Source organism: Panicum hallii, chromosome 4 (genome assembly GCF_002211085.1).
Source record: "Panicum hallii strain FIL2 chromosome 4, PHallii_v3.1, whole genome shotgun sequence".
Lineage (NCBI taxonomy): Eukaryota > Viridiplantae > Streptophyta > Magnoliopsida > Poales > Poaceae > Panicum > Panicum hallii.
The window spans coordinates 3345286-3370304 of record NC_038045.1 but is presented as its reverse complement, the minus strand read 5'-3'; the positions used below and the strand labels follow the sequence as shown (position 1 = coordinate 3370304).

Sequence of the window (25019 nt, the reverse complement as noted above, 5' to 3'; positions counted from 1 at the left end):
TCCGCCCCTGCCCGAAACCATCGTGAAAATGCTATCCTCAGCCTGGTGAAAAATTCAGCAAGATCCACGCAGAAACTACCAAGAAAATCTAGCAAGAATCAAGACAAACGAGAGGAAGAGGTCAACAGGATCTCGCCGTCAACGCGCGCACAAGACCAGAAGACCGGACACCCAGAGACACGCAGCTGTCAGGCCGTCGCTCGCACCGGCACTAGTTTAATCATCATCCCCCTGCCCTTTCCATAGGTGACAGTACTTGGAGCTTTCGATGCGAACAATTTTTCCCAACTAAACCCACCTCATCATCGCAGATTCGCAGGTCGCAACCACCGTCCGGTTCCGACCGTGCCGAGCATCTTCCGGCATGACGGCCCGCCGCCGCCGACACGTGGGCCGGCTGGGCGGCCGGCCCCCAGGCCCAAGCGGAGCCGGGAGCTGCGCGTAGCGGGCGCGGGGAGTGGTGGAGGTGGCGGCGACGGCGGGTCCGGAACTCCGGACCCGGGAGGGCTCGGGACCCGCCCGGCAGCGAGCGCCAGGTGGTGCTGCCAATGGGCTGCGAGCTCTCGCAGTCTCGCTCCCGAAGAGAATTTAATAACCGAGGGGAGACGGACAGAGGGAGGAGGGGGGAGTTGGAAGGCCAAGAGGCGTCGTGCTCTCCCCATTCAAGCCAAGCTGTTCTCCCGATCCAGCGCCGCAACAGCAACGCAAGGGGGCTCGGGCTCGGCGCCAGCCGTCTCTCTTCGCCCGCCCGGCCGCGGACGCGCGCTGTTCCAGCTTCCAAGTGAGTGTCCGAATTCCCGCTCTCGATTTCTATGATCCGGGGGTTTTCTTGGGGATTTCTGCTGCGCGGTTGAGTTCTCGGTGTGGAATTGGGGATTCGGGGGCGGTGATCGCCGTGAAGCTGCGCCCGCTGGCAAAATTAGGCCGAGGAACGAACGGACCTGAGCTTCGCTCCTGCCGTGTTGCGGTAGATTTCGGTTCTGCCAAGTTGTTAGGATTTTTTTTGTTTGCTCTCTTCGATCTAGTTTCCTCACCTCTTTTGCTTGATCTGAGTAGCTCTGGCATAGTTTTATGCGTGTTGTACTGGTGCGTATATTACTTTCCACATTTGCAACTCAAAAGCACGTTTTATTTAGTCCGGAGATGGATTGACTACTAAAAATAGTGCTCTTTCTGAAAACCGTATCTGCAGCCTGTGGTCAAATTGGGGGCGGGAATCATCCTGGTTCAATCCTTCTCGTTAGGGATTTTGACCCCTCCATAGTTGAATCGCTTGTTTATCTTCGGGTACCTACGTCAAATCAAACTACAATTTGCCTATTTTTTCGTTTACAAATGGGCGCAAACACAAAAGGTTCACAGTCCTACCGAAGAGCATAAAGAAAGAAAATTGGGATGTCAGATTCTCTTAAAAAGAAGTCTTTCTCGTTTGGTTTCCAAGAAATGTCAGAAAATTAATAACACCAACGTGGATCTGTTTTTTTCACTTGTCCATCTTTGCATGAACGTATGGTACCATTTCTGGGAACTCATGCCGATCTTCTTTTAGGTAAAAGCAAGTACCAAGTACTTGATGTGTCCAGTTTTGTCAAGAGCAATTCCGTCCATAAGTCCTGTCATCCCTTGCATAAGTCAATCAGAGAGAAGTTTTGATGTACTTTATTTCAAAAAAATTTGATGTACAGAAATGTTTCATGATCTCATTGTGAGACCTGAGCCTTATATTCTTAAGCTTCCACTGTCCTAGGCTTCTAGGCTTGCACCGAATATTGGTCCTAGCAAAGTATCTAGATATGGCTACAGTTTTAGCTGAAAACAATTTGTAGGACCATGATCACGATTTACATGCCACCTAGCTGTATGGATTGTAAATAACTTCTTGGCATATTACGCTGTATTATAAAGTTTCACATTTGTTCATGTATAATTATTGTTTGTTTCGAATATATGATCCTTCATTTATACTAAATGTCGGTATATTTTTAGTCATACCTTTTATAATCTGTATACAACATGATGTAACCTCTTTGTGTTGATTTTTTTTACAAAAACTTAAATGTTGATAAATGTTGATTGTTATTTGTCCAATCTATGTGATGTTAATAGTTATGCATCGAATGGCTAAATCAACTATAACACCAGCATTGTAGTATGTGGTGATGAGATAAAAATGTCCTATTTGAAAGTTATGTAACATTGCATTATCAATTCAAGCATCACTGATTCAATTCAAGATCTGAAATGCAGCAGCCTTGTATATATTGAAAAACTAAATGAGCATTGAAGATAATAAATCTATATAACTGAATTAACTCGAAAAATCTAAATAGCATGTAAAAAATGGTCCCTTGACCCAATAAATCCTCAGTCAAACGACACAATTCCTTGTTGGCTATGTTTCACTTGAAGGTGGCTAGGGCTAGGCCAGAGAGGACGATGGCATTATGAACTACCACTACCACTACCCCAACCCGGGAGGCTTTCCATTGTTGTCTCCATTGGTCTATCCATTACACATATGATTAAATCACACATACTTTCGGCTACTTTTTATACCTAAGTTTACATTGGACCAATTGTTTGAAGGGAAAATTAGATCAGTACCATTAAATGAACCTAACTTTGGAAAAAACCATTGAAAGTTTATGTTTTAGATTTCTAGCATCGAAAGTTTCCTCCATTACAGCAATCTACCAACCCTGTTAACTTGGCGTTAACCCGCAGCTTCCGGCCGCTCGTCGGCTGGACCCATCCGATGGGCACCATGGTCAACTCAGCTGGTCAGATCACCGGCGCAAGCCCGCTGTTGGATGTGCTTGCGCCGCCTCCCAGCTTGTGCGATGCAGCCTGTGCTTGGGCGTCTAGAACCTGAGGCTCCGCTCCTTGGCGTTTTACATGATGTTCACGACCCGGAAGGCCGGCACTGCAAGCTCGCCATTAACGAGCTCGAACATTCCGCCGAGGCCGTCGAAGGTCGCGCAGCCGAACGTCCCAGTGTCCCGGTGTTCGCGCATGAACTTGCGCGCCCACCGCCTCCGGACGTCGCGCAGCCGCGGCGTGGCCGGTGTAGCCCTGCGTCATCATCCCGGCCTCCACGGCGATGGCAAAGATGAGCTCCACGAGCGCCGAGCGCATGTGCACCATGAAGGCGCGCCTCTGCCCGGCGCGCACGCAGACAGGCGCCGTGGAGGCGAACACCGAGGGGCTGGTCGCCGAGAAGGATACAACGGGGACCTCGGCGCGTGTGGCGAGGTCGGCAACAAACACCGACTCTACGGACGACTGCGGGCCTAGGATGGCGCGCGCGCCGGGGTCGTCATCCGCTGTAGCGCTGCAGGCACGCATGCGACGAGCCGTCGTCAGGAACCGCGGGAGAGGGACGGGGCAACTAGGGTGGGGGCGTGTCCGCGAACGTGGGGGGGACGCGCGTCCCTGTCGTGACAGCGCGTCATTTTCATTTTCCCCACCGCCCCTGTCCGCTGGCCGCGCCTGCTGGAGGTTAGGGATGACGAGTGGAGCCCAGGTGTCATAGGAAGAGGGAGGTGGCAGGTGAGACCTGAAGCCCTTGCGTTAATGGTTCACGGGTATGGTAGAAAGCAGTAACAGAGTAACCTTTCAATGCTAATTTTCTAAAGATGAATCTTTCGATGGTATTTTTTCAAAGTCTGGATCTTTTAATGGTATGGATCCAATTTTCCCATGTTCTAATCTCACACGCAAGCCAACAATTGTGATTGGTTCATGAAAATCTGGAGTCGGGACGCTTTCTCTCGTCATAGCAAAATGCCAAATGGATGATGAGTTTGAAAGTTTGAGTCCACCAATTAATGCGTCTTTTTGCGACAAAAGTGGAAAAAAAGAGAGGTGATTGCATGGCTTTTCGCTGCTTGCTGTATTAGTAGCATGTCATGCTTAGTCAACAGCTGTGTCCTTTCTATCGTAACGGTATAATATGCCCTTTCATTACATGACACTTGTGCAAAACGAAAAGATAAGTTCTTCAGTGCTGCAAGGGATCGATTTTTGTGTTGGTAAGCACAAGGACTGTTCATTTGGTCTAGTATGAACTATTTAAGCTCTAATTTTTGGTTATGTGACTCATGATTTTGTTTGATTTAGATACAAATCACAGCATGCATTTTGTTGTCATCCCCTTTCTAAGAAAGAAGGCATATTTGTGCTGATCTGGCCACTAGGATTGAACTGCCTATAGATTGCATCCCAGCTTCCAGTATTCCAATCTAAGATCTTTCTTTATTCTGCCAAAGGTAGTTTATCAGGATTGTAGTCTTAGATAGGTTTTGATTTGACAGTGATATGGCCATAGGAACAACATCGTGATTCTAACATCTGAACTCTGAATCACAATCAAGTTTAGATTGCCACTAGCAACACGGATCAAACATGGGATTTACTAGACAATTAAGGTCTTGACAAACTTGTTCCAAAGACTCCAGGTTTGATTATACCCATCCACAGGAGTAATTAATCATAATTTCTATATGAATACCCGTGAATCAGATATTTCAACCAATTTTTATCAGATCCATAATTTTTTAATATGCGCCTTGTTCATATATGATCTTTCTTATATATTGTAGGAATATGGTTTATTGCTATCTGACTGCATTTTGTTGTCCCTCTCCATTCATGGTCTCTATTTGCTGGATATATTTACATGAGAGCTCATTTGGATGGAAAATTACACACAGTTGGGTTGGGATGTGGACCATGAGAGGGCCTGTTTGCAAGCATAAATGTGACCTTAGCTAGCTGCTAGTACTAATGATAACCTAAGTACTTTATATACTGTAGCATAGACCATAAGCTTTGAGATGGTCAGTTGATTCTTACTCAGCATATTTTGATTTTTACTATTCAGAAGTTATTCATGCCCATTTTTGTTTAATATGTAATGGGTAAGTTGCTCACATTAGGTTATTGCATAAAGATGAAAGATGAAATCATGAAAAATAGTTAAAGGTGCTGTTGTTCAATGACAGATGAGGTTTGGTGAGTTGTCTTCTATTGTTTTCTGAGATCTGAACAAATGTTCAGGTTCTTAGTTTTTCTAAGATTCATGAACTACAGGTTCTCCTTGTTTTCAATACCCTGAATCCTGATACATGCTTTCACGTCCCTGCATTTTTTAATACCATTTAACTTATGCTACGTTGCTTAATTAGAAGACAATTATCTAATTATCTATGTCAGCATTGTTACTTGTGTCTTTGTTTGAACCAAGGAAATTTATCCAAGGTTACAACAACAACAACAACAACTTAGCCTTTTGTCCCAATCAAGTTGGGGTAGGCTAGAGATGAAACCCACAGAAAACAAGAATAAGAAACACAAAAAGGGCACAAGCCAAAGGAAGAGTTAGGGGTTAAACAAAAAGTAACAAAGGTCACGGTTCAGGTACGTTAATTGCTAATCTCCAAGCGCTCCTATTCATAGCTAATTCCTTAGCGATATTCCACTCTTTAAGGTCTCTCTTAACCGTCTCGTTCCAAGTTAGTCTAGGTCTACCTCTACCTCTCTTCACATTATCGCCCCGCTTTAAAACTCCATTACGCACCGGCGCCTCGGGAGGCCTCCGTTGTACATGTCCAAACCATCTCAACCGATGTTGAATCACCTTCTCCTCGATAGGTGCCACCCCTACCCTATCTCGAATCTCTTCATTCCGGACTCTATCCCTTCTTGTATGCCCGCAGAACCAACGCAGCATACGTATCTCTGCTACACTCAGTTGCTGGACATGTCGCCTTTTTGTAGGCCAACATTCAGCACCGTATAGCATCGCCGGGGGAATCGCCATCCTATAGAACTTACCTTTTAGTCTCTGTGGCACCTTCTTGTCACAGATGATGCTCGAAGCCTGCCGCCACTTCAACCAGCCGGCTGAAATTCTATGTCTAACATCTTCATCAATGTCTCCATCTTTCTGAAGCATTGATCCTAGATACCGGAAAGTATCCTTCTTGGCCACCACTTGACCTTCGAGGCTAACGTCCCCATCCTCATGCCTAGTCGGGCTAAAGTCGCACATCATATACTCGGTCTTGGTCCTATTCAGTCTGAACCCCCTCGACTCTAGCGTGTGTCTCCACAGCTCTAACTTCATATTAACCCCTGCCCTACTCTCGTCAACTAGCACCACATCATCAGCAAAGAGCATACACCAGGGGATATCACCCTGTATGTCCCTTGTGACCTCATCCATCACCAAAGCAAATAGATAAGGGCTCAATGCTGACCCCAAATTTATCCAAGGTTAAAAATAAATTTAAATATTATCGCAGGAGGTTAGGTCCGTGTATCCAACAGAATCATGTCTGTGTAGACGAAACAACCTCTCTTTTTTTTTTGTTCTGAAACAACCTTATTTCATTTTACTTATATAAATAACATAGAAGTTTAGGATTTTCTCAAACTTACCTAGTTAAAATTTGAACTTATGGATCATCTATTTCTTATTTTGTAGTGCTGGAAAGATCATAGGATTTTGGACAAGCAAGAGCTGACATGGAACCACCCTCTCAGACTCAGCCCGCAATTGGTGTTGCTGCCTATCCGCCTGCAGCAACAATAGCCACTCCTGCAATTGAAGCTGCCGGTTTACAACCAGGGCAAGCATTTGCAGCCAACCCTGCTCAAATGAGTGCTCAGCACCAGATTGTATACCAGCAAGCCCAGCAATTCCACCAACAGCTCCAGCAGCAGCAGCAGCGTCAGCTCCAGCAGTTCTGGGATGAGCGCGTGGCTGATATTGAGCAAACCACTGACTTCAAGAACCACACCTTGCCACTTGCGAGGATAAAGAAGATCATGAAGGCTGATGAGGATGTCCGAATGATCTCTGCAGAAGCTCCAGTCGTCTTTGCGAAAGCTTGCGAGATATTTATACTAGAGCTGACACTGAGGTCGTGGATGCACACTGAGGAGAACAAGCGCCGGACCTTGCAGAAGAATGACATTGCAGCAGCCATCACCAGGACTGACATTTATGACTTCTTGGTCGACATTGTTCCCAGGGATGAGATGAAGGAGGAGGGAGTTGGTCTTCCTAGGGCTGGGCTTCCACCCATGGGAGCCCCAGCTGATGCACATCCGTACTATTTGTGGCAGGAGCCTCAGGAACAGCAGGAGCCACCCCCTGAAGAGCAGCAATCTCTGCGTGGAAGTGGCTGAGAATGTTGCATAGAAGCTATCACCTGATTCATGTTTAGGTCGTTGAAACTTCAGGTTTTCGTTTAGCTAATATCGTCGCTTATCAAATCGAAACAGGTGATTCTAAGTAGCGTTCGGCATCATGGTTGTTTCATTCCTGCTGTGGTGTCGGTAGAAAGGATAATGATTAGAGAGTAGAGGATTAAAGTTACCACACCATTTCCTTCCGTTCCAAAAGTTTGCCTCCATGAGGCCTTTGATATGAAATGCTGGGTGTTAATGCTTCTATGCTGTGGTTGTGTTGTGTAAGTTCATGCTGATCTCTTCAATTTCAAACTGTTTTTCTTGATTTGTTGCCCAAAAGGCACTGTTGATTCATGGAATTTTTTTTTCAGATTTGTTTCTAGCTATCTTTTTCAGATTTGTTTCTAGCTAAGTTCTGAGACAAAGTAGATGTGACCCCTGCTAATTTAGGGGGGTGTTTAGATCCAGAGACTAATTGTTAGTCCGAGTCACATTGGATATTTGGATGCCAAATATTTGGATTAAATATAAGCCAACTATAAAATTAATTGTATAAGCCGATGCTAATTCACGAGATGAATTTATTAAGTCTAATTAATCCATAATTAGTATATATTTACTGTAGTAAAACATGGTCAAATTATGAACTAATTAAGCTTAATAGATTCGTCTTGCGAATTAAACTCCATGTATGCAATTGGTTTTATAATTAGACTATATTTAATACTTCTGATTAGTGTCCAAACATATCTAATATGATAGGATTAAAGTTTAGTCGTGGCCAACCAAACAAGCCCTACTCCACAACAATCCAGTCATTGCCACTGCATTTCCTCAAGAAGCTGGGTGCTCCCTTGGTGGAACATCTCGGTACCATTAGCAGGATGACTGAATGCAACTGGTAACTACTCCAATGGCATAATGTGTCATATCGTTGCCCAAATTTGACTGCAGGGTGGGAGATTCCTCCCGTTAACGATTGTTCCTTGCCGCTTTGGTTTTTCTACTCTCGTATCGTGGGCGCTGGGCGCTTGTACGCGCACCATCAGTCAACAGCGCGCGAGTACAACACAGTCAGTGGAGCGCTGAACGGAGGCCAGCAAGCAACTTTTTTCCGTGCCCTAATAGTCCTGCGTAATGGTAGGTCAGCGGGACTCTGCACGGCAACACGAGCGAAATCCCTGAATCGAAGAGGAAACGCCAAAGGGTACTTTGCTCATCCGTACGTGGGTCAGGGGTCACAAAAGTTTCAGTCAAGTGGACCGTGGTCATGGTCTCATGGCTCCTGTGTGGCTTGGAAGTTTGTACGATGGTGCTGGCTGCCTTCGCATCCAAGCACCTTCCTTTCCTTTATCAAGTAACGTGTAGTTTTAATCTAACTATTTATAATCTAACTATTTATACTTTTGACCGGTGCGTGTGCTATTAGATTATAATACTTTACTCTCACAAAAGAATATTTTTAGAAAAGACTTTGATAGCGGCCTTTTAACTTTAATTAGAAAGTCATTCTAGAATTTTTGTAAGTTCAATTTTGAATTTGAAGTTATGAACCACGTATTTCTAAATAAACCACGGCAATCCCAGGCTTGGGAAGGGGTATGCGCCTTGGATTCTTGATCCGTTACGCACATCTTCGATCCAACAGGCCCAGGCGCATTCAGTTAACTTGCCGCGTTGCTGGCACTGCCTTTTGGCGATATAAAGCCCCGGCACAGCTCTGCTCCCTCCCTCTCTGTTCGCTTCAGGCTTCAGCTGCTCTCGGCTCGCCGGACCTTTCTCCTTAGCCTGCAAGGAAAGCCCTTTGACCGCCGGCGTCCTCCTGTTCTTGATCTCTCCTCTGTACGCTGCCGCGTCCTTCGTTCTCCCGTGCTAATCTCGGGTAGAAAAGCGATAGCCCAAGGGAATCTAACCTCCTCCACCAATTTTGGGGTTTTGGTGGGCAGGCGATCAGGTCCAGGCCGCTGCGCTCGCGAGCAATGGGGCGTGGGAAGGTGGAGATGAAGAGGATCGAGAACCGGGTGAGCCGGCAGGTGACCTTCTCCAAGCGCCGCAAGGGCCTGCTCAAGAAGGCCCACGAGCTCGCCGTGCTCTGCGACGTGGACGTCGGCGTCGTCGTCTTCTCCGAGCGCGGCAAGCTGTTCGAGTACCCCAACCCGCCGGCCAGGTCCGGTCAATTCATTATCCGGCCTTTTTTTCTTGCACTTTTTCCTCAATTTTGCTCCCGGTTGGGATTGCTACATGCTTGGATTGGTGGTGATCAGAAATTCAGAATGAGAATACCAGGGGAGAGGATGAACTAAAGGTTCGACTTGGTATGCATGTAGGTATAGCGATCCAAAGTGAGGTGATTGGTGACTTGCTGGGATGAATTTATGATGTCCTAGTTAGCCTGCATCTACTTTTTAAAAAAATAGTTAGCCTGCATCCGGGGCGGAAATCACTGATTAAGTAGCAGCTACAAAAACACAGAGATCATTGACAAACATGCCGTAGTTTGTCGAATTGATGGATTAGCAAAAAGTAGAATGATGATAGAAGCTTGCAATCTCCTGTGCAAGCATGAGCTGCAGGCATTCAGCGTGGTTCAAGTGATGCACATCATTCACACTTAACAATTTATCATACACACGCTTGGGTAACTTTTGTTTCAGTCTACTAACCATGTTTGAATTCACTTGTTAAGCTTGACCGATCTGATTCGGCGGTACGAGGCCGTCACCAACACGCAACTCCTCCAGGAGACCCACTGCACTGATCATCAGGTGCGTACCCAAATGCAGCTCCTGTATCTTCAGACTGTTCGTGTGCCACCTCTCTTCTTGGATCTCAGCTCCAGTATCTTCGGTCTGATTCTTGCATTGCAGCAGCAAATGATCGCGGAGATCGGCAGGCTGCGGCGCGAGTACGAGCAGCTGCAGGCCAGCCTGATGGCGTGCACGGGAGAAGACCTGTCGTCTCTGACCTCGGTGGATGAACTCGACGAGCTCGAGCAGCAGCTCGAGTCGGCCCTCAGCAAAGCCCGTGCAAGAAAGGTACTGCCATTTCCCAGCAATCCGAGTAAAACTAAACACTGCCTCTCTGCGTGTTTTAGGTTCTGAATTTTTAACCGCGCTTGTTGTTAATTTCTGGCAGGACGAGCTGCTAACCAGCCTGGACGACGAACTGCAGCTCAAGGTAACTGCAACCGTCACACCTGAACAGTAGCATGTAGACGTGTGATCCATCGTTGCTTGGTCACCGGCCTGGTAGCCGCCATGAATTGCTGAAGTGTCTGTGCGCCTGTCCTCGGCGACCGCCTCAGATCAACGGGAACGGGCGCCATGGCGCAGCTGCTGTGGGCGTGGAGACGGAGGAGATCGCGGAGCCGCTGCCGCCGTCGCCGTCGTTCGCGTACCTCCTGAAAGTGAAGGAGAAGTCGGCGGCGAGCACGATGCTGCAGCTGTGGCCGCAGGCGGACGACGACGACGACGACGTTGGCAGCGGCGGCGGCGGCGGCTCCGGCCCACCACGCGGTCTGCAGCTGTGGTAACAAAATGTCAAAAAAAAAAAGAACGCGTACGTCAGAAGTTACCTGATTTTACTGCTACTACTGTTCATCTTTCTTTTTTCTTTTCCATTTACCCTCTTGCGAATCGCGATGTGCTGATCAGTTGCATGGTAATTTCTTCTTCGCAGATCGAAGATAGACTGGTAACTGGTTGGCCGGCAGGACGTGTCGTCGATCAGCTGGACTGGACATAATAGATTTATTTCTATTAATTTTTACTGAATGAAGAAGTAGTAGGCCTAAAATGAAGACATTTAGAGAGAGAAAAAATATCTCGATGAAGTAGTACTAGTAGATCATCTAATGTTCATGTGGCCAAAGTTCTGTGATGCCTTGGTCGCATCTAACGGCGGTTGCATGCCTTCGAGCAGTTCATGCAACGAAAATAGCATAACATAGCGAAGATAAAATTAGGTTTCATTTCCTTTACTGATGCTGATCAGAGATAAACTTCCTTTTTTTAGATTGAGTGATCAGAGTTAAACAAATGAATTAATGGGTCCTCTATAATTCGTAGTTTGGTCGTTTTGACATTTCAAACTTGCAGTTCAATAGTTTTCCTTTTGAGATGGGAATTGAGTTGCATCTGGGGGTAGCTCCCAGTCTCCCAGGTTAACCAGGGAGGAGAGGAAAGATGGTACCATGGGTCCGCTTGTCAGTGACGGCACAGACCAACGGACACCACCCAACCCACCGGAAGCTCTAGCACAGCGGCACACGAACCAGGCGTCGGCGTAGCACGGTAGCAGTGGCACACGGCACGTGAACAGGAGACTAGTCGCGCGTAGCCGTAGAGGCAGAGAGACGCTGCGGCCGAAGCAATCGAACCAGACCAAGCGCGCGGGCCGGACCCCCCCCACGCGACGGACGGCTCGGCCTCTCCGCCGCCGCCGCGTTCCCTTCGACGAGAAGCCGCCTTCTCAGAGAAGCTTCCCTTCAGCCACGCACGCCTCTCGATCGGGCTCCAGGCCTCCAGGGCGCCGCCATGGCGGTTGCCTCATCTTCTCCCACGCCACAAACCCTAGCACCCGCGAGGCACTCGAACCGAGTAGCCGCCGGCGGGGCGGGTCGGCGTCTCCGTGGCCGCGTCTCCTCCGCCGCCAGGCCAGGCCTCGTCGTCACCCCCCGCTTCCTCGTGAGGTGAGGAGGGACGCCCCCCCAACCGTGTACATCTCGCGCCCCGTCCCTTCCTCGGACCCTAATGCCGGCGTTCGTCTAAACCCCTCCCAATTCTAGGTGCGGAATTGGTTGTGTTTCGTGCCGCTACGGCCGCCTCGCCGCAGTGCCCGCATTAGGGCTTGGTGATGGTGCGTGGAGGTCGCTGGAGCTCTGGATCGCGAGGCAGCGCGGAACACTCGAACCCTCCTCCTCCGGGACCGCCTTGCGCGCGCCGTGATCCAAAGGTGTGGATTCTGCGAAATTTAGGCGTTCTTAGTCGCTTTGCGAGGAATTTGGACGCATTTCCTTTTGTTGCCATCGAAATCGCGTCTCCGCTTGTGCGATTCTGAAACGTACTTCTCGTTTGCAGTTAGCATATGGTGATTTGGTGACGATGCATGTGGTTTACGTGCGACCCACTCGGTAATCGGTGGTCTGTGGGCGATGTTCTGGTTATGGACGTGAATTGGGGTTGTTTGCGTGAATATCTTATCTAGGCCCGGTCTTTTTCTAATGGGATACTGAGTTTGGCTTTAGTGGCTGAGTGGTGCTTAAATTTGTTATTAGCTGCATTGAAGTGGTAATCCATTTTGCACAGGTGATGTACACTTTATAATTAAGAATGCAAGAATCTATTTACTCAGCATAAATTTGACTATGTGTAATGCTAAGGCTCGTGAACACACAACTCTGATACATGGCTGTCATGTTTTTTCTGTAGTGGGCAAAGTGTGCGTGCCTGCGCATCTATGTTCTTCAACAAAAATGGCCGAAAAAGAAAAAAAGCTGAATGAAATGATAAGTTGCTTTATAATTTAAGTAAAAAGTTCATACTTTAAATTGCTTAGTTTAGGAAGACCCATCTAAGGCCCATCTATCACTGTGGGTGATTAATTGAAAGTGTAAGGCAAAAGATATACCACTGACTAGGAGTTTGATTTCTTAGATGATAGACCCATGTTGGTTCATTTCTGTTGGCGGCATGCTGCCTTTTTGCTGTCAAATGGTTTGGGAATAATATCAATGAACATGCTAGGTATCTCAAATAACAAATGGAAGGCACAAGTGCAGGATTGTGCCAATTGATCTTGTGTTCATAACCAAATTAGCTATTCTTGATTGTTCGTTTTGAAAGATCCTCAAACTAAATGAGCTGTAATACATACTGTTTTTCTTTTTTGTTATATTTGTTGAGTGTAGCAGAGTAAAAGAGTACATTGATCTCTGTTCTTTTTATCATATCAGTTAATACTCATTTCCAAAGCCACATTTTGTAAATTAACAGTGATTTTAGATTATGCCGGATAGGTTGAGGTTTAACCTCATATGGGTTTGTTCAATTGGTGAAATCTTTGAACCCACTTGTTTGGCACAGTAAAATTAACCTCCCAAATCTGTCTTGATTCACTGCATAACCATCTTTGTATGTTGCAGTTTCATTTTCTTTATTTATCTGGTGGTTCACAATTGTGAAAAGGGCCTGTGCTGCGCTTAAAGAAATGACCATTTTAGACCTGTGGTAATTAGAGAGAGAATCTAAATATCCTGTGTTTGGAAGTTTGAGACATAGTCACCAAGTTCCCGGGACGACGGGATCGAGGAACGGGAACGTGGAACGTGGTACGGCACTTGAGATGGATTTTTACACGGCGGGGACGAAAACGTTCCTGCATTCTCATCACTGGAACGACGTTCCCGGTGACTATGGTTTGAGAAGGACCTTGAGTCACATTGTCCATAGCACACACTCCCTGTTTTTCTCCGAATTGCATTGATCTACTGCTTGACGCTTAATTCCATACATTTGGATACTTTTTATTTGAGTTCTTCGAGGTCTTTGTGGTGAACTCTTGCATGGACTATTGCTGCATGTTGCTTACAAATTTTCAACTGTTCCCATCCCCTTCCCATGCAGTGCAACCTCTTACATTACATCCCTTGGTTAATATTGTTACAGATGCTGTTATATCACATATTCTAAATTTTCTGCATTTTAAAGAACTCGTGCATGTGTAGAATACATTATTTTTACCTGAAAATAGGGACTGCAAAAGTACAATGTTTACAAAAGCAGTTCAATGAAAAGGATTGTGGTGATTCTATGCATTTTAGTCTGATCATCCATCTCACTGCTTTTCTAGTATATATAATGCATATGGCTGCAGTAGTTGATTGGTCCCACAAAACCCTGATAACCTTTGTTTCCCTAGGTGGAAGTGTCTTAATTCCTTTTCCTATCCGATCTTCCCCTGGTTTGGTTATGGGTATAGGTTATGGAGTCCAACTGCTTTATATCTCGGTCGAGAGTGCTTTCCATTATGAGTTGATGAGGCCTTATTCTACTTCTAGGCCTTTTGGCCTTCATGCATGAACAGGTAAACCACACTAAGGACATGTTTGGAGCCGTTTTCATAAAAACACAATATCTCAATACTATGGTTTTAAACACCAAACCATGTAATGCCATGCTATTTTGAGACTACAGTTTTTCTCAGTTTTAGAAAAACTATCAGGTGTTTGGCTATTTGTGGTGTTGACGGCAGTATTCTTTTTAAAAAATTGGCTGTTAGAATATTCATTTAAGAAAGCCATACCTGACAGCCATTATTATAGAGATATATAGGGCCTGTTGAGAGTTGTGAGCTAACATGTTTACATTATTTAAATGGCTTCTCAGACGTTATCCCTTTCTTGACTGGATCAAACCTCTATGTGTACTAGTCCTGCCATATTTTCCTTTCTGATAGAATCTTCAGTCTTCTTTGCTATCTCCATGCAAAGTAATCGCAACTACATTTGTACCTATATATAGAAGAGATAGTCCACAGTGACTATTAATCACCACAATGTGGGGATTCTTTTTTTAAGTGAAAGCAAAGAGATGATGAGGAATTCGCTCTCATTTCTGGCTATAATCTTCGTAGGTTTTCGTCATATTGTACACCAATTCATGATTCTATTCTTGCAGGGAAGAAATATGTACCAGAAGTTTTGAAGGGTTAGGAGTTATGCTGCAAGCGAGAATTTCGAATGGAGAATGCCATCTTTCACAAACTGGTGGATTTCCTTCAAGAGAGGAACCAACTGCAAGAGGAGTCTCAAATAATGCAAGCAACAGAGATCTGCAATGTTGCTTCCAACATAGCGGTGAGACAATAAGTAGACACTTTGGGCGGTACTAAAAGCAACTGTCCAGTTTACTGGGAGCTTGATACAAGTGCCACCGTGAATACTCCACTCAAAATTTCGAATAACTCAATGTTTATGCCATAATTTAAGATACTATCGAATATCAATGTCATTCCTATACTACCATATATCTATTTATCTTCTGCAATTTCAATGACAACAGCTATATGCTGCAGGATTATATGGGGGCAACAGAGGGAACACATGTTCCAATTTCTGTAGCTTCATGTCTACAAGATCCTTATTGAAACAGAAAAGGGATATTATCGGTATTGCAAATGTCTTGGTTGCATGCAATCGGAGGCATGCGCAGATCCGCGACCATGTTGAATGTATTATAGGTGTTGTGCAGATGCACTTTCAAATACTAAAGCGTGCTTTATATCATCCGACTGACTCACAATCAGATATTGTGTTAGCTTGTTGTGCGCTTCAAAACTCTATATGTAGCCATGAGGGAATAGAGTCATGGATTGAACGATCTGGTTTGTGCATTGAGAAGTGGGAGATAGCTTCACGGTTGATCTAGCACGATCGCACCCGCCACTTGGTATTGATCTTCAAGTATATGTTCCCCCTTGATTTGCACTAGGATTTTGGCTATTTTTTTTGGAATACCAATTGCGTCACCATTTGTTGAAGAAGTAGCATTGATGTTCATCCATCTTCATATCCAGTACGAGTTCCTGATGAGTTTGGCGAGTGGGTGCCCTAAACTCTGGTGGGCCGCGCGTGTGAAAGCTGCCACCGGCGGTATAGATGGAGGGGAGATTGGTGGGCTGTGAGGTTGGTTTGGGCTTTTGGGCTCGGTTCAAGGGGCTAAAAAATTGTCACCGCGATATCTCGAGAGCAGCCCGCGGAGAGAGAGCTTCATCTAGACCGTGAAATCCCACAGCTGTCATGAATCCAATGGTCCAGCAGCGCTGGAGCCCAGAGCAGGTCCACACAAGCACAACCGGCTCAGCCAGCGCGGCGCGGAGCCTCCTGCCTGAGAGCAGCTGCAGCGCCCCCCCACCCAGCTCTGCCTCCAATGGCGACGAGGGCGGCGGCAGCCACGCTCACGGCAGCGATGTCCTCTCTCCTCAGGTAAGCTCTCCGATTTGACCCTCCTACTCTACTCTCGAGCAGTAATCGCATCCGGTCCGGTCCGATCCAACGCGTTCTTCTCCCTCTTGTTACAGGCGCTCTGCCTCGCTGCGGCCGCAGGGTCTCCGGGTCCCTCGCCGCGTGCCTCCCCGAAGGTGAGGTAAATTCGTTTTGGAATTAAGGCTGTTTGTGCTGCGAGGCTCAGCTGCTTGACATGTGTGCTGCGAGATGCTCCTTTTGGATTTGGGTGGTCGTGGCCTACAGGCTGCTGCATTTACCTGCTTGCTGATAAACATCATTATCTCTCTTCACTGCTTGGTTGCTGATGAAAGATGTGCTTGGTTCTACGATAATTTCTAGGACAATTTTTTTAGCATTAACATTGGATGTTAATTTAAACACTCGATTTGGGTCTAGCGACAGTCACGCATACTTAGACATTGCCAGTGCAAGGTTAACAACTGAAAATTGGCATATATGCGTTCAAAGTTTCAGATTTAGCAAGAAATGAAGAGTGAATTAAAATTTATGTAAGGCCCAAGAAATGCAATATTTGAAATGGATTCCTTGCATAAACTTTTGTGTCAGACCAACATCCAGGTTAATCAACGAGAATGAGTTGGGATTTGTTTCTAGGATATGCTGCAAGTACCTCAAGTGATCTACTCTTCTGTAGGTATTCTTGGTTTCTGTCAGTTGGTAGTGGATAGCATGGAAGGGCTGACAACCCATGTTACCATTTCCAGATAAACTTCAAACAAAATGGTCATTGTGGAATCCCAGTTTGTTATAGTGGTAATACAAACTCGTGTGCAAATTTATTGAGTTTAAAGTTTCACCCAGGTCCCTGGCATGTCTGGGAACTGTTATAATTTCAGTTGCTAATCATCATGAGTTTCTACTAATTTTAAATCCTTTCATTTCTCATATATTTCTCCCTGCTACTCTAGATTTGTGCGCCACATTGCTTCATCAACAAATGAGGAAGCTGCTGCCAGAGCAGCTGCTGCCACTGCTGATACAGGAGGACCAACCATGTAGATATCATACTCTTGCTCACATTACTATTTTAAATTATGTTCGTGGCACTGAATATTCACTTTTATTTACTTTTCTCAGTTTCGACAAGATCATCTCAAAGGAAATTCCTTCAAGTGTTGTCTATGAAGATGACAAAGTCTTAGCATTTAGAGATATTAATCCACAAGCCCCTGTGCACGTTCTAGTCATCCCAAAAGTGAGAGATGGACTAACTGGACTATCCAAGGTATGCAATCTTGTTGAAACAAAAGGTGGTTCAATCTGCAAAACATTGCATCATGAATCTTATGGCAGTATCCCGTGTTCTTAGGCTGAACCAAGGCATGTTGAGATTCTGGGCCACCTTCTTTACGCAGCGAAAGTAGTCGCTGAGAAGGAAGGTGTGGCAAATGGGTACCGTGTCGTCATAAACAATGGAGCTGAAGGATGTAAGGACCCCATGTGCAACCATCATACCGTATAATTCTGTCTGTTTCTTCTCTCCAAATATTTTCGTTTTCTTGCTAATGATGTATCATTTATCTGTCCACAGGTCAATCTGTCTATCATTTGCACTTGCATGTACTCGGTGGAAGGCAGATGGAGTGGCCCGCTGGTTAAATTACAGAGTGGGACATATTTGCTTTATTTTGTATCCCTCTTTCTGAATTTTCCGGTTGTCTGACTGTTGTTTCAAAAAGAGAAGGAACATGTACTACTGTGTGCCCCTGTGATGACGTCTTGTGAGCAATCATCTCTGTGGTTACTGAAATTTCAGCAGATTATGTGAGAACATTAAACAGGTTTAGGATTATCCTGGCAATCATCATCTGTTGCGCATATTTCTATGGACGTAAGCATAGTACGCAGTTTGCCCAAGATTATTTGAATCAGCTATTTGTCGAGTGAGATTGTTCATTCTTGTGTCTGGAGTTCAGATGAAAGGAGCTGGATCCAAAATGCAAATAAAGGGCTTCATTTCCGTTTTACACAACTAAACTAAGAGCTATAAAGTATAAACTGATGCACATATATGCACATTCAGAGCATCATGTTTAACTGCCATCTGGTGGTATTTTACAAGCTGCATAGGCGATGTGCCCTGGTAATTGTTCCAAAGATTATTTTACTGCTATGCCAGAAAACCGTTGATATGATTCACAAACCTCACAGCTGTACAGCTTCACCGGCACGTATGATGAGATAATGATTGATAGGAAGTGCAACAACTTTGAATCCGGCAAGAACAGTGACTCCTCATAATTCTTGACAGCGCTTACAATAAGCAAAACAAAGGTGTCATCAGGTGGTTAGGCCATCATCATCACTCTAACCGAATTATCGCGCACTAAAAACCAAATTTTCAAGTCAAGCACAGCTCATTTCCGGTGTCAAGGTACATCTTACCTGACCATTCCACATGCTGGATGATGCTAACATTTACCTAGACCATGCTCGTCTGGAAGAGAGAAGAGACATAATTGTTGAAGGATTGAATTCTGAACAGACGGTTAGTTGCAATGAGAGGTCTCATGAACAGATGGTGCCGAGACGGCCATGGCAGGACGCCGGGCTACCGATGCAAGGACAGGGCTACGCAACAGAACAGAGACGCATACGGGTAGTCGGGTACGCGCAGAGTTGCAGCGAGTGCCGCAGCGCTTGGGGGCAAAAGCAAAACGGCAGCGTCACGAGGGGTGGTGGGCACGCGAGGGACCATGCAGACATCCTCCGGGGCTCAACAAACCTCGGTGCGCGGCTCGCGCGGTCGTGCTCTGGTTTCGTCTCCTTTGCCTTTCGCGCACGCCAAAGCTATCGCTGCTGGCGGCTCTCCTCTTCCGCTTGCTCTCCTCCCTCGTTTGGGCGTCCGGAGTCCGGGTGGAGAAGAAGAACACTTTGCTGGTGTGAGAGGGTGAAGCTGCCAGCATGATCTGGCTGCTCAAACGCCGGCCTCTGAAGTGCCTGGAGACGCTTCGCCAGATCATGTTGTAGCTTCACCCTCTCGCAACCAGCAAATTGGTGCGTCTCGTGTGGAGGCTGTCTGTTAAGTTTCTTCACCGGTCTATGCTGGTTGAATCTTCAAGAGCTCACATTTGCATAAGAGTAGGATGCTGGTATGTCCATTTTTCCATATCGTACACAGTTTGTCGAACTAGTTATCTGGTAGTATTTTTGGCATTTGTTGTTTCTTCAGATAGGCGTCTGAGTTATTAGCTGACAAGTTTACAATGCATACTTCTACCCAGCTTCTTCGGCTCTCTGCCCAGTGCCTACTAAACAAAGCCTATATCTCCATATTTCTAATATGATCAAAACTACCAGAAAAGGGAACAAGAACGAAACGTGTACCAGTTATGTTCATTTTCTTTGCACCATGATTCTTTTTGTTCAATTGATTATTGGACTTCTATCAAACTTTGCTATACTAGGTACATTTTTAAACAAAAGCTAATGCCATCAGTAGAAAAAAATCATACTCTTTTGCCAACAATGTATGCATCTCTAGTGTTTAAAATTTCTGCACAAATACAAATGTCCCAGAAATTATTCCAGCTCGGTCTAAGCGGCCTATGAAATTACTAGCTCCGATCACTTTTAGGCCCCGTTTAGATCGCTTTCAAATTCCAAATTTTTACTCTCTCTCTCCATCACATCAATTTTGGGACATGAATTTTTACTCTCTCTCTCCATCACATCAATTTTAGGACACATGCATGGAGCAGTAAATGTATGTAAAAAAAATAACTAATTGCACAGTTTAATTGTACATCACGAGACGAATCTTTTAGTCCATAATTAGATAAAATTTGTCAAATACAAACGAAAGTGCTACAGTAGCAAAAAATTCCAACTGTTATAAAAACTTGCGATCTAAACAAGGCGTTAGATGAGGTTCCACTCGGAACAATTGAACCACATGCAGGTTAACTTAGCTGAAATCACAAGTATGGCTGGCATCCAGAGTCCAAACCAGCAACAATCACCATGAGAATAAAAACACAGGATAACCATCGCAAAGGGCTTCAGTACACGGCAAAGTAGAGCACATCCATAGCATGTACGTGTGTTCCGGGCACAACTCTGAGTCTCATCATGCCCAAGCAAGTCAAAATTTATTCACTGCTCATCTAGCAAAAACTCAAAAGAGAAGCCTATATCGAAGTCCTGGACGGCAGACGAGGACTCGCATTTACACCACCGCAGTACCAGCCTACGCGTCGTCAAGAGCAAGGACACCTGGGAGGGTCTTGCCTTCCAGGAGCTCCAGACTCGCACCACCGCCGGTAGAGATGTGGCTCATCTTGTCCGCCAACCCGGCCTTCTCGACGGCAGCAACGGAGTCCCCACCACCAATGATGGTTGTCACGCCTTTCGCAGTGATTTCAGCCAACTTCTTGGCAATGGCCTGAACAAAGAGCACTACATTTAGCAAAATGAAAAACAAAAATCTGAGAGCCAAATAACTACATGTGCAGGTATTACTCACATCAGTGCCAGCAGCAAACTTCTCAAACTCAAAAACTCCCATAGGACCATTCCAGATTACAGTCTTGGTCGTGTCCAACGTCACACTGAAAGTCTTGATGGAATCAGGGCCAATATCGAGACCCATCCAACCGTCAGGGATAGAAGATGCAGGAACAATCTGCAGATGGTATCAGGTATCAGCATTAGATAGAATGGATGGAGAACTATTACTATTTTAAACTATGTACATGATGTGTTGCTGATTTTTGCACCTACCAGGCAACTTGACATACACTACGACACAGCCACTTAATCACTCTAATTCAAGAATCAAGCCTATGTAGTGTTGCAAAGGCATGTCTCAACATTTTTGTTGTAGCAGTTTATACATTATTTAGTTCAGTTACTAACAGTTGCAGGTGAAATTCTACAGATCAACATAGATATTTTAAGGAGCATACCTTGCTCTCAGCATTTGCGTCAAACTTGTCAGCCACTACAACATCAGTAGGAAGCAGGAGAGAGACACCCTTTGACTTCGCCTTTTCGATAAGTGAGGTCGCCAATTCAAGCTTGTCTTCCTCGACAAGAGATTTTCCTACAGCGTATCCCTGAGCCTTGTAAAATGTGAAGATCATACCACCGCCAAGGATGAGGATGTCAACCTTCGCCAATAGAGACTCGATCACTCCAATCTTCGTCGACACCTTTGATCCGCCAACAATTGCAGCAAATGGCTTCTTCGGGTTGGCAACAGCGCCAACAAGATAGTCAAGTTCCTAGATAGTGAGAGCTCTTAGTTAAAAGCTAAAAACTATATTGCCAAAAACTTTCACGAAAATTAAATATCAGATTACTGGACATGGATTCTCAAGCCATCATCCATCAGCTGCTTGCAACTTGAAAAAGGAAAAGAGTACTGATTCTCTACAATGGAGCATATTGAGATCAAGAAACAACAAGACATCGACTAATTTAACTTTAATAAATACCTTCTGCATGAGGAAACCAGCAACAGCAGGCTTCAAATACTTGGTAACTCCCTCTGTTGAAGCATGAGCTCTATGTGCCGTACCAAAGGCATCATTTACATAGAGATCAGCAACTGATGCCAGCTTCTTGGCAAACTCAGGGTCGTTCTTCTCTTCCTCCTTGTAGAACCTAACGTTTTCTAAAAGCAGAACACCTCCATCTGGTAAGGAAGCAGCCAACTTCTGAACTTCCTCACCAATGCAGTCATTGGCCATAACAACCTATATCAATGCATATAAGCAAATAAAGGGAATATAAGATGGGTTATCATTCCAATGTTTTATACCATGTAAAAATAAGCATGAGCTATCTTTTCATAACACATACATTAACTCCAAGGAGCTCAGACAAGCGTGGGACAAGAGGCTTCAAGCTGTACTTGGGAGTGACACCTTTTGGACGTCCCTGAAAAAACAACAATGAATCAGTGACTGGAGTATAATGAAGAGAGATAATTAAGCAGTGTGAGCTTAAAAACCAATAGGGAGGGGCAAACATTTTTCCAAAACATGAAGTATTTTTATCTGATATACTTTTTAGTTTATAACTGGATTCTCCTAAAATTTGAAATTTATATCATGTTGCTAGTTGGTGTCTGGTCCACTGGTAGTCTGGTATGGTATCCATGTCTTGGCTTACAGCCATGATTCAAGTGCCATTAGGTACAATTAGTGTAGATTTATCGTTGGTTTCCAGGTTTCAAATATGTAATATCTTGGTTACTGTAAATAGCCAACGGCAACATGAAAAAAGCAAGTCCACTATAAAAGGCTTTACAGTTGACACTAATCAAACTAAAGACCACAAACCAGAATGTTACATAGATGGCTTTAAATTTGGATTAGTTTAAGACAATTAGCAAACAATTTATAAAACAAATATAGATCAATCAAAAGGGCTTATCCAATTTAAAAGATGCAGTCTTGCACCATGCATCGATATCAGCTCAAGTTCCCCCTTTCTCAGTGAAACACTGAAACCTGCCTGACCACTACTGCCACCATAATTAGATATAAAATTCAAGTTATCACCTTTTCACTGATGCGTAGTGACAAATTTGGCACACAATAGAGTTCAGTACAAGTAAGCCCACCTTTCGCTTCATGAATAACCGACATCGATACAATCTTGCACACAACTATATATATATATTATATATATATATATATACACACCTAAGGATGGAAGTGGATGCAAGTGGGTACCAATAGTGTTTTTGTCAATTAATTAATTACGATAGCACGCCACTCTAGTTCGTTTCTCCTCTCAAATTATTTACGCAAAATACCGTTCTAGTTGATTTTAGCAACTTTTTATGTCGATCCTATGTCGATCCAGTGACCAAAATATATATAACTCGCATCCTAAGTACACCCAATCGCCTAAAGCAACATCGAATCTCACACCCTCGAACACGAATCCGCCAAAAGCAACATTTAGGAATCAGGATACAGAAATCAAAGAAACCGCTGCTCACCAGATGGCTGGCCAGGATGACCTTGGCGCCCTTCTCCATGAGGAACTTGATGGTGGGCACGGACGCGCGGACGCGGGTGTCGTCGGTGATCTTCTGGCTCTCGTCCAGCGGCACGTTGAGGTCGGCGCGGAGGAACACCTTCTTCCCCTTCAGATCCGCCTCCGACAGGGAGCCCACGCTCCTCTTGGTCGCCATTCTCCCTAAGGCCTAAACCCTGCGCCAAATCCGATCCCGCAAGTCACGGAAATGATCGTCGCTCGACGCCAGGCATCAACCGAATTCTACTGATCGGAAGGGAGGAGAGGCCTACCAGGGAAGAGTTGATCGGGTTCTTGGGGGTGATTTGGGTGGATTCGAGGTGGGAAGAACCGAAGCAGCTTTTGATACGAGGAAGGCACGGGAAGGTGCTAAACTTTCTTTATAGCGTTGCGGAAGAGGCTCGCCGACGAATGGGCCCAGGTGTCACCCTTCTAATACGTGGGTCCCACTGGCCAGGGGACGCAACGGTTCTGGGAGTGGACAGCGCACGAGGGTTTATGCGTGCGGCGCCGTGGGTTTGTACACGCGGGTTAACACGTGGAGGCCTGGGCCTGGAGGCACATGGACGGCCCAGGTTGATCCGATCAAAAAGGTTTTGCTCCATTTAATTCTCTTCGCTTTTTTTATTTTTTATTTATATAGCATATACAAAAGAGAGAACAAGAAGAAGCTTCTGCAATAAGATGCGTGGAAATGGACTTTTTTTTATACGTGGAAACTCTTTCCAGAATGCTTGAAGAGTCAGTTGATTAGGCCTTACCATAGAGCTGGTACCTAGCTGTAAGCACTATGAGACAACCCTTTCAATCATCTGATTCTTAAAAAATATAAATAACCCTACATGCTATTTCCATATAATCTGTGTATGAGATTTGATCAAGAGATGGCTCTTCCCTTTCTCCTATTAAAATATGAGGAGCTAGCTTATATGCAATCATTAGAGGAGGTCTTAGTGATAGAAGAGTCGAAGTAGAAAGAGTTAGGTGCTAGTTAGCCGAGACCGAGCATCACCCAACAGCACCGTTCACTGGTGAAGCATAAAAGATCTGACCAAGGGAATATTGGTCAAATCAACCACAATCGAAGCGCCTCCTTGGCATTGCCGCATCCAACCTTCAAATTCACTGCATTTGCACTGCTTGCTATCCGGCTGAAGTTTTAGAGCAGAAGCATTATTCCTGGTATGTCTTAATATCCGGCTGAAGTTGTTATTGATCGAACATTTTGTGAACTGAGAAACCCATCTGAATTATGTTGTGAATTGGTTAAAGATGACTGAACAGTGAACACATCACACTAGGATTTTCTTTTCTGCAAATGTATGCCTAGAGATTGATCATACATGGATGATGAGGAACATTGAAGACTGAACACATTGCAAAAATCTTTTTTCCCCTTTTGCTGTAAATTATATGCAGGTTCAGAAATTCAATAGAAGCTTCTTTCATGGCAGGTCCAGATGTTCAATAAGGTCGCTTCTTTCATGGGAGGAGAAGCTTGATCAATTCTATGCCGATTCAGAAATTAGGTGATCTTATGTGTGATGTTTCCTAGTCCAATTTTGGTGCTTGCACAGCTTAGCTTGTGCCCCAACCATCACAACATTTAACAAGGAGTTTTAGAAGCATGAGCGCGTGGATCCACAAGTACCAGTCCATGTAGCATTCTACGTACTCAGGTAAGGAGCTGAAACATGTAAAAGACTCAGTGGACTAATTTGAAGCTAGCTTTGTGGTTTTGATGTGAAAAAGTTGAATGTTCAGCACGCCAGTGAACTCCCATAGGACTGGCAGGAGAAGAGTA

General features: G+C 45.0%; 4 protein-coding genes and 2 long non-coding RNA genes across 6 annotated transcripts; 5 read left to right on the top strand and 1 right to left on the bottom strand.

Moving 5' to 3' along the window:
• The first annotated feature begins 453 nt into the window (after positions 1-453).
• LOC112890942 (nuclear transcription factor Y subunit C-4-like) lies at positions 454-7524 on the top strand. Its single transcript, XM_025957827.1, has 2 exons — positions 454-781; positions 6488-7524. The coding sequence occupies exon 2, from the start codon at positions 6529-6531 to the stop codon at positions 7192-7194; it is 666 nt and encodes a 221-aa protein (XP_025813612.1). The 5' UTR covers positions 454-781; positions 6488-6528; the 3' UTR covers positions 7195-7524.
• A 1487-nt stretch (positions 7525-9011) lies between these two features.
• LOC112889119 (MADS-box transcription factor 30-like) lies at positions 9012-11220 on the top strand. The gene is made up of 6 exons (XM_025955609.1): positions 9012-9364; positions 9884-9962; positions 10065-10232; positions 10333-10374; positions 10502-10672; positions 11212-11220. The coding sequence occupies exons 1-6, from the start codon at positions 9177-9179 to the stop codon at positions 11218-11220; spliced, it is 657 nt and encodes a 218-aa protein (XP_025811394.1). The 5' UTR covers positions 9012-9176.
• A 795-nt stretch (positions 11221-12015) lies between these two features.
• Positions 12016-15530, top strand: LOC112888359. The gene is made up of 3 exons (XR_003227799.1): positions 12016-12150; positions 14874-15052; positions 15271-15530. It is a non-coding gene; the product is annotated as an uncharacterized LOC112888359 (long non-coding RNA).
• Positions 15531-16039: 509 nt separating this feature from the next.
• On the top strand, positions 16040-18090 carry LOC112889519 (14 kDa zinc-binding protein-like). Its single transcript, XM_025956207.1, has 6 exons — positions 16040-16180; positions 16276-16335; positions 17131-17217; positions 17300-17447; positions 17532-17649; positions 17754-18090. The coding sequence occupies exons 1-6, from the start codon at positions 16125-16127 to the stop codon at positions 17819-17821; spliced, it is 537 nt and encodes a 178-aa protein (XP_025811992.1). The 5' UTR covers positions 16040-16124; the 3' UTR covers positions 17822-18090.
• Positions 18091-18928: 838 nt separating this feature from the next.
• On the top strand, positions 18929-21134 carry LOC112890174. Its single transcript, XR_003228276.1, has 3 exons — positions 18929-19314; positions 19447-19551; positions 21102-21134. It is a non-coding gene; the product is annotated as an uncharacterized LOC112890174 (long non-coding RNA).
• On the bottom strand, positions 20187-23645 carry LOC112890173 (phosphoglycerate kinase, cytosolic-like). The gene is made up of 7 exons (XM_025957049.1): positions 23488-23645; positions 23178-23391; positions 22028-22105; positions 21661-21921; positions 21130-21447; positions 20688-20846; positions 20187-20606 (listed from the first exon to the last, which is right to left on the bottom strand). Exons 2-7 carry the CDS (start codon positions 23370-23372, stop codon positions 20412-20414), a joined length of 1206 nt encoding a protein of 401 aa, XP_025812834.1. The 5' UTR covers positions 23373-23391; positions 23488-23645; the 3' UTR covers positions 20187-20411.
• Between the last annotated feature and the right edge of the window lie 1374 nt (positions 23646-25019).